Source organism: Saccopteryx bilineata, chromosome 4 (assembly GCF_036850765.1).
Source record: "Saccopteryx bilineata isolate mSacBil1 chromosome 4, mSacBil1_pri_phased_curated, whole genome shotgun sequence".
Classification (NCBI taxonomy): Eukaryota; Metazoa; Chordata; class Mammalia; order Chiroptera; family Emballonuridae; genus Saccopteryx; species Saccopteryx bilineata.
The window spans coordinates 94985348-94993830 of record NC_089493.1 but is presented as its reverse complement, the minus strand read 5'-3'; the positions used below and the strand labels follow the sequence as shown (position 1 = coordinate 94993830).

The 8483-nt window shown below is 55.0% G+C and overlaps 2 protein-coding genes across 2 annotated transcripts; both read right to left on the bottom strand.

Moving 5' to 3' along the window:
• Positions 1-322: 322 nt before the first annotated feature.
• Positions 323-2315, bottom strand: LTB4R (leukotriene B4 receptor). Its single transcript, XM_066277606.1, has 2 exons — positions 2181-2315; positions 323-1572 (listed from the first exon to the last, which is right to left on the bottom strand). Exon 2 carries the CDS (start codon positions 1561-1563, stop codon positions 517-519), a length of 1047 nt encoding a protein of 348 aa, XP_066133703.1. The 5' UTR covers positions 1564-1572; positions 2181-2315; the 3' UTR covers positions 323-516.
• Positions 2316-6189: 3874 nt separating this feature from the next.
• On the bottom strand, positions 6190-8230 carry LTB4R2 (leukotriene B4 receptor 2). The gene is made up of 2 exons (XM_066277605.1): positions 8114-8230; positions 6190-7774 (listed from the first exon to the last, which is right to left on the bottom strand). Exon 2 carries the CDS (start codon positions 7749-7751, stop codon positions 6678-6680), a length of 1074 nt encoding a protein of 357 aa, XP_066133702.1. The 5' UTR covers positions 7752-7774; positions 8114-8230; the 3' UTR covers positions 6190-6677.
• Between the last annotated feature and the right edge of the window lie 253 nt (positions 8231-8483).

The following is an 8483-nucleotide window of genomic DNA, read 5'->3' as shown; positions in this document are numbered from 1 at the left end:
CAGAGGGTGAGCTGAGGCAGGGAGTCTGGAGCAATGAGCTCACAGGGGTGGTCTTACTTGGTCAGACCCTTCAGGAGTCTGCAAACCTATGTTTTTCTAAGTATGATCTGCAGGCTACCTGCCTCAAAATGGGGGGATAGCGGGGTGGAGGGATTGATTTCTATGTTTGTATTTGTGTCCCATCCAAAATTGAAAATCATGGTAAACTAAAGGATGTGCCTCTCAACTATGGAGATGGATCTGCATAAAGGCACCCAGGAGCACCCCAACCTCCCATAATACACATGCTCACACACAGGGTTAATCCAGTCTCAGACCAGTTTTAATCGAAAAGCTGCCCAGGGGACCCAGGCTCTGACTCGGCCCTTATTTGCCTCTCCCCTCCCTCTTCTTCCGCTCCACCCCCCACACTCCTGGAGGTGCAGAGCGGGGTCAGGCCAGCGTGGGGGCATTCCTCCGGGAGGAAAGCAAACGTCCTTCCACCACCACCACCACCCAGGCCTGGTCCAGTTCATGTCACTCGAGAGGGCTGGTGGAGACAGTGAGTGCCTCTGCTGAGGCAGGCTCAGGAGGGCCGGGGGCGCCCCTCACGGTCTGGCCCAGAGTGTCCCCGCGTCGGGTGCTGGAGGCCTCAGAGCCAGTGCCTTCCAGCAGCTTGGCGACGAAGCCCACGCCTGCCGAGCGGAGCAGGCCGCCGCCGGCGCACGCGTACAGCATGGGGTTCACGCTGCTGCTGAGGAAGGCCAGAGCAATAAGCACCCCGCGGGCCCGGCGCAGCAGCATCTCCACCGGTCCGGATTCCGCGGCGACGCCCGCCAGCGCGCGGCCGGCCTGGGCCAGGCTCACCACGTGGTAGGGCAGCCAGAAGGCGGCGAAGGCCAGGATGATGAGCGCCACCAGGCGGCCAGTGCGGCGGCTGCGGCGGAAGCGCCGGGCCTGCAGCCTGCGCCCGATGTCGGCGTAGCTGGCCACTATGGCCAGGAACGGCAGCAGGAAGCCGGTGAGGGCCTCGAAGAGCAGGTTGAAGGCCTTGTGCCTTTCGCTGGGGTATACCGGGTAGCAGAGCTGGCCATGCGGGTACGATGTCACGTTGCGGTACACGAGGACGGGCGTGGCCAGCAGAAATGACACCACCCAGATGCCCGCCAGCAACCGACAGGCAATCGCCTTGGTGCGCAGCTTCTGGGACACAAAGGGGCGGGCCACCGCCAGCGAGCGGTCCAGACTCATGGCCATGATAAGCAAGACGCTGGCATACATGCTCACTCCGCAAACATAGAAGAACAGGCGGCAGGCAGCACTTCCAAAAATCCAGGTCCTTCGGGCCAAGAAGTTGAGGAAAAAGGGGGCAGTGAGCAATACGGCCATGTCAGCCAGGGCCAAGTTCAGTACCAGCAGGGCAGTGACAGAGCGCTTTCGCATCCTGACCAGGATGCTCCACACCACAAAACTGTTGCCAGGGAGCCCCACAGCCAGAGCCACTGACAGAAGGCCCATAGACAGCTTGGCGATCGTGGAATCTACAGATGAGGATGGTGCAGAAGATGTTATGTTCGTGGCCATTGCAAGGATCTGGAGGGTGAGGTGGACATGTGCGTGAGGGTAGGGGTCCAAGGGTTTTCTGACACCCTGGACACACCTAACCTGAGTACTCCAGTCTTTCTACAACTCAGCAGCAGCAGATGCACCTTCGCAGTATCACTGCCACTGACCTGTCTTAGGAGATCTGGCTGAGTAAAAAGACTAATTTCCTAACTAGGCCACAGGGCCCCTTCCTGCCCACAGACCCAATTGCAAAATACACAGCAACCGCAGTAGTAACATTTCCAGACCCTTTCAGTCTCTTTTCCTTAGGAGACCCTCAAACCCAGAGCTGAATTTAGAGAGGGGGGTTTCTTTACTAAGGCTGCACCCCTCAAAAGGCTAACTTCTCCATCCCTTGCCAGGTCCTTAGCTCCCTCAGTCCCATTGATGTTCTCCAATTCCCTACCCACTCTCTCCAGAGATGCCCAGGGTGCACCAAGAATAACAGGATGGGAAGGAGTTCACATAGAGAAGAACAAATCCCCCCAAGTCCTTTTTCTGCTGGTCAGGATCTCTTCATAAATTCCTTTGTACCTTCCCTCATGGCTGCACCCCATCCCTCCACCACGTCCCCTACTCCCAGGATCCTTACTTACAGGCTTTGCTGGGTGCCGATTGGAAGCTGGTGCTGATCCAGGATCAGGGTAGAGTGGTATAGCCTATCCCTCGGTCTGCCACAGTGCCAGGGGTCTGGCCCCAGGTCTGGATGTTCTCAGTTAAGTCAGCCAAAGAGGAAGTACCACGGAGCAGAGGAGGGGGAAGACACATCTTCCTGAGGGTGGGGCTGAGACTGTACCTCCTTCCTTCACTGGAAGGATAATCTTTGTATTCCAAAAGAGCTTAGCAGGGAGGAGGACCCTCAGGGGTGGAGCCAGATGAGAAGAGCCCAAAAAGGGGCAGTGAGAAAAGAAAGAGGGGTGCAGGAGTGAGTAGACTGAGGCGTGGCCTTTTATGCAAGTCTGGACTGGATAATTGAACAGAATAATAAATTGTGTCATATAGGAGGAGGAGGGAGGGAAGCCAGAGAGGGGAAATGGGCTCAGATTGAGAGGGTAGAATGTTGAGTATTTTTTATCCTTTTTTTTTTTTTTTTTTTTTTTTTGGTAACAGAGACAGAGAAAGGGACAGATAGGGACAGACAGACAGGAAGGGAGAGAGATGAGAAACATCAGTTCTTCGTTGCGGCACCTTAATTGTTCATTGATTGCTTTCTCATATGTGCCTTGATCGTGAGGCTACAGCAGACCTTGCCCCTTGCTCGAGCCAGTGACCTTGGGTCCAAGCTGGTGAGCCTTGCTCAAACCAGATGAGCCCGCGCTCAAGCTGGCGACCTCAGGGTTTTGAACATGGGTCCTCTGCATCCCAGCCCAATGCTCTATCCACTGCACCACCGCCTAGTCAGGCAAGTGTTTCTATATTTAGTGTGAAAAGTAGATTTTTAGATTAATAGGAAATGTGGGTTAGAGCTCTGGTTAGGGTCCAGGTTTGGGTTGTAACATAATAACTTAAAGAGACCAGTATCTTTGCCCTGGCCGGTTGGCTCAGCGGTAGAGCGTCAGCCTGGGTTCGATTCCCGGCCAGGGCACAAAGGAGAAGCGCCCATTTGCTTCTCCACCCCATCCCCCCTCCTTCCTCTCTGTCTCTCTCTTCCCCTCCCGCAGCCAAGGCTCCATTGGAGCAAAGATGGCCCGGGCGCTGGGGATGGCTCCTTGGCCTCTGCCCCAGGCACTAGAGTGGCTCTGGTTGCGGCAGAGCGACCCCCGGAGGGGCAGAGCATTGCCCCTGGTGGGCATGCCGGGGGGATCCTGGTTGGGCGCATGCGGGAGTCTGTCTGACTGTCTCTCCCCGTTTCCAGCTTCAGAAAAATACAAAAAAAAAAAAAAAAAGAGAGAGAGACCAGTATCTTTGTCTTGGCTTGGGTTTGAAGTCATGAGTGGAGTTGGAAGGAGAAGTCTCTTCCAGCACTCCAATCCCTCCCCTCACTTAAAAAAATTAGTTTGATTCTAGGTTAATCAATTTTCTCTTCTTTTTTTTTTTTCTTTTTTTTTTAAGTAAGAGGAGGGCAGATAGTGAGACAGACTCCCTCATGTACCTTGACCAGGATCCACCTGGCAACCCCTGTCTTGGGCTGATGCTCAAATCAACCAAGCTATTTTTAGTAGCCTGAGGCTGATGCTTGGACTGACTGAGCTATCCTCAGTGCCCTAATACCCAAACCAATCGAGCCACTGACTGCAGGAGGGTAAGAGGGAGAGGAAGGGGAGAAGGAGGGGAAAGGTAGGGAGAGAGAAGCAGATGGTCACTTCTCTTGTGTCCCTGCCCAGTAATCAAACCTGGGACATCCATATGCTGGGCTGATGCTCTATCCACTGAGCCAACTGGCCAAGGCCAATTTTCCCTTCTTTTGGTGGAAGGCTAATCCCAAAGGGTTTCCTTAGTATTACACAAAATGCCAATTTCTTCCCCTTCCCCAACCATTTGCCTTATGCTAGTCCATGTGGCTACACTGAACATGAGTTTGAATTTAAGATCTGGGCACTGGACAAGGAGGTCAGCACTGCATTTTTCCTGCCTTCCCACAGCTGACTGTCCAGTCTCACCTTAGGCACACACAAGAAGTAGAGGCTGAGTATAGGGGTCAGGCATGAAGGAATAGGGACAGTGATGCTTCACACCTTCCTTGCCAAAAGGGAAAACCAGGGCTGTGGAAAGGGAAGCAGCCCCCCCCCCCCAAAGAGTCACTCTTTCTTTCTTTTCTTGAATTTTCCTGGAAAAGCTAAGAACTGAATGAAGTCTTTTCTTCAATCTGACCTCCTGCTGCCCTTTCAATTCTGTCACTTGCAGGAAGTTTGCAGAGTGTAATGGCGGTCATGGATATTCCTTACCTTTTGTAGTACCCCACTTTCTGTGCTTTGAGGAAAGCCAGAGCAGAGTTCACACAGGAGCTGTCAGGCAGAGGATGCCATGAAAAGAAATGTGCTGAAACTGCAGCAAGCATGCAGGGTTGAGGAAGGGCTTTCTGACCACAGCGGGTATATGAGACAGGGAATACGTAACAGAGGAAGTAAGGGACTCTGCCCTCGCGCATGAGGACAGAAAGGTGCCTCGCAGTCAGTGTTGTGAGATAAAAACTTTTGATTCAGAATTCAGGGGTCAATCAGAGTCTCCTTCTGACACAAACTGAACTATCTTTGCCTCTTCTGCCAAGCTGCTCCCTATATCCATCAGTGTCAGTGGCCTTTCTTCCTCCACCCCAGACTAGATACTCTAAACTACCTGTCCCCAGAGTCCAAAGTTCCACCCAACTCAGTTTTGGTGGCCTAGGTGTGACCCTGAAGCCTGGATTTCCTTTGCTTTCTCTTGGCAGCTGACTAGGTGGTATGAATAGTCACTAAAGTAGAACTTGGGTAATAGGTTGACCAGAACTCAGGTAACTAAACATCTAAGTTTGCCAGGACTGAGGGGGCAGGGATAAGAGACAGCCACTGCCAAACTGGGAAAGTCCTGGGCAAACCAGGTTGAGCTGGTCACCCCAGTGACCACACATGTGTGCACATGGATGTCCCCTAAAAAGAATCCCATCTTGCATCCAAAACTCAAAAGGGTCAGGATCCAGAACAGTTTTAAGGCCTAAAGGTAGAGGGATTCCAAAAGATGGGATCTGGGAAGTATTGGAGAGGGCGAGTAAGGGACAGCTAGCAGTCATGGGAGGAGTCAAGATGGCAGAAAAGTCCTGGCTGGGTAGTTCAGTTGATCAGAGTGTTGTCCTGATATGACAACAAATTGATGTTTTTCTCTCTCTCCCTTTCTCTCTAAAATCAATCAATAAAAAAAATTTTATAGCCTTGGCAGAGAGAAAAAAGGAGAAAAGAGAAGTGATACCTTGCTGAAAAAGTCTTCCTGTCTTCCAAATATCCACACCATTCCTCATACTCTTTCATTTCCAATCCCCCAACATCATCTAGGGGAGCGGAGTGCCTATTCCTGGGCTCCTCTTTGAGTCAGGTGACTTGAGGGGTGGACCCAGAGAGGAAGATAAGTCTCAGACTCACAGTGCACCTCCCCATGTGCCAACCACAAGACAAGAAAACTTTCCTCTCAAACCACACAGTTTGATTTTCACCTTCTAGAGCAGGGGTCTCAAACTCGCGGCCCGCGGGCCGCATGCAGCCCACTGAACAATTTTGTGCGGCCCGCAGACTAATCCACGAAGTCAAAATATTTTGGATGAAATTAAGTAAGCCTAGGGACCTACTTGTATTTTTCATTTCTCTAGCATCCTAGCTAGATATTAGCTTAGTTAACAGCAGTTGTGATGCGAACTACAGTTTCTGGTCGTTTTGTGACACTGAGTAAACTGCATGTACGATTGTGCTTGTTGTACCGATTTTTTTTGTTTGTTTGTTTTCAACTGCAGTGAGAAAACTGTTGCATAACAGTTGCCTTTTGTAGACCTAGTGCGGCCCTCCGAACGGCTGTGATCTTGCTCTGCGGCCCACATGCTGAGTTGAGTTTGAGACCCCTGTTCTAGAGCCAGTTTCCGCCCCCTACTTGGCTCTTATAGACCCCTGAGAATGAATCCCATCCCCACCCTACATCCAAATGCCCATACCTTTCCTTCCTCTTTCTCCCTTTATTTACAGAGTGGTTGTATGGGTTGGCCTGAGGGAACCAGGCCACCTGGGCTGGGGAGGACAGGTCCAGGTGCCACTGAAGGCTGGCACTGCCCAGCCTCAGCCTGACCCAGCAGGGAAACCAGGTAGCTTCAGAACCGCTCAGGCATGCTGAACCACCAGAGGGGGCACTCTTGAGCCATGATGTAATGGTTACACAGTGTCTTTCTCAATAACTGCTGGCAACAAGTTAGCAGCTCTGGCACATGGGCACATGCCAACCTGCAAGTGCACTATATTCATTAACATGACCTCCACCCCGTGCAATCCTGCAGTTTGGAAGAATCTGGGCCCACCCCAGGTATATAATAATTCTGTCCAGACAGATCCAAACTGGTCAGAGGATTTCCAAACGCTCCGGAGTGGTTCTCTGAGTTTTGAGAGATGATGGAAGGAGATGGGGGAGAGCAGGATGTGGGGTCAAGGGTCCCATTCCTGACTGTCCTTTGCCTTCCCGCCCCCGGGGTCTCCATTGCCCCCGCCCTGCCCCACCACTTTGAGCCGAGGGGTAGCTCGAAGTTCCATGGTCCCCTCCCTAGAGCGGTTGCCCCCTCGGGCCTCTCCGGAGCCCTCGAAGAGCCTCGCGAGAAAGCGGGGCCCTGCGCGGGGCAGCAGATCCCCCGCGGTGAGGAGGTAGAGCACCGGGTTGATGCTGGAACTGAAGAAGGCCAGCGCCGTGGTTCCAGCTCGCGCCGCCTGGCCGGCACCGCCCAGCTTCGCCAGGGCCCCTCCGGGGGGAGCCAGCGCGGCGACGGCCTGCACAACGTTGACCACATGGTAGGGGGCCCAGAGCAAGCCGAAGGCGAGCACGATGGCGCTCACCAGCCGGCCCACCCGCACGCCCTGCCGCCCGGAGCCCCAGCGGGCGCCCCGCAGCCGCGCCAGCGTCACGCTATAGCAGCCGAGCACCAGCCCGAAGGGCAGCACGAAAGCAGTCAGAGTCTCCAGGCACAGGTGGATGGCGGCGTGGGCCTGCGACGGGTGGCACAACTGGCACAGGCTGTCCCCCCAGAGGTGGCGGTAGACGGCGGCCGGGACAGCGAGCAGCAGAGCGGCCAGCCAGACGGCCAGCAGGAGGCGGCGGGCCAGGGCCGGGCTCCGCAGCCGGGGCGCCAGGAAGGGGCGTGTGACGGCGAGGCAGCGCTGCAGGCTGAGCAGGCTGGTGAGCAGGACGCTGGCGTACATGCTGAGCGCGCACACGTAGTACACGGCCTTGCAGCCCGCCTGGCCCAGCGGCCACGCTTGCCTCACCAGGAAGACTACGAAGAGCGGCGTGAGCAGCAGCACCGCGCCGTCGGCCAGAGCCAGGTGCAGCACGAGAGTGGCCACCAGCGGTCGCCCCCGTGCAGGCCGCCAGCCCGCCAAGCTCCACACCACGAAACCATTGCCGGGGAGCCCCAGCAGCGCCGCCAGCAGCAGGAAGGCGGTGCCTGTGGCCCGAGAGGCCGGGGAGCTCAGCAGCGTCTCGTTCCCCGGGGGACGGTAGCAGTCCATTATCCTTCTGCACGTACAGGGGGCTGGAAAAGGCCATAGAACGCATTCAGGGGGTGGGACGAAAGCCCACCTAACCCCGATGCCAAGTGAAAAGGAACAGTGCCTCCCCCACTTCCCTACCGCTTGCCTCTCTTCTGTCTGGGAGCCTTGGCTTTCTGGGGGACTCCAGTCTGAACTCAAACTCTACTTCTTGGAGCCCAAATCCCCTGGTCTCAGTCTGCTGACCTCCCAAGTCCTGACTCTCAGGCAGGCACCACCTCCACCCCTTTACCCACCTTTCTTTGTCCAGCACCAGCCCTAGACCTCAGGACAACAGTGAGTGGTGGGAGTAAAAGCACTTAGGCAGATCTATTGATACTTACTCAGCTAGCAGCTAGCAGGGCAGGGGTGCAGGGCCTCGCCAGACGCTTGGGGAGGCTGAAAGCAGAGCAGCAATGGACTAGGTGCCTGCTCCGCTCCCGTGTCTGTCAGGTTTGCAGAGGGTGAGGCGAGAGTGAGGAGGAACAAGGTGGGGCTTTTCCTGGGGCCCCTCCCTCATCCTCCTCCTTCCCATCACTGACAGGTACAGGCATGTGAGGTCCTGCTCCCCAGGAAACAGGATACGCTGAAGGGGTGCGGATAAGGTTCCCTGGTCGTGTAGGTGGGTGAGTGGAGACACTGCTGAGTCCCGACCCTGGATCCTGCTTCTGTGCTGATTATCCCCATCACGGACCCCCACACTCTGGTCCCAAC

Excerpts from the sequence above, each read along its gene's own strand:
- LTB4R (XM_066277606.1), bottom strand. The coding sequence starts at position 1,563 with ATGGCCACGAACATAACATCTTCTGCACCATCCTCATCTGTAGATTCC.
- LTB4R2 (XM_066277605.1), bottom strand. The coding sequence starts at position 7,751 with ATGGACTGCTACCGTCCCCCGGGGAACGAGACGCTGCTGAGCTCCCCG.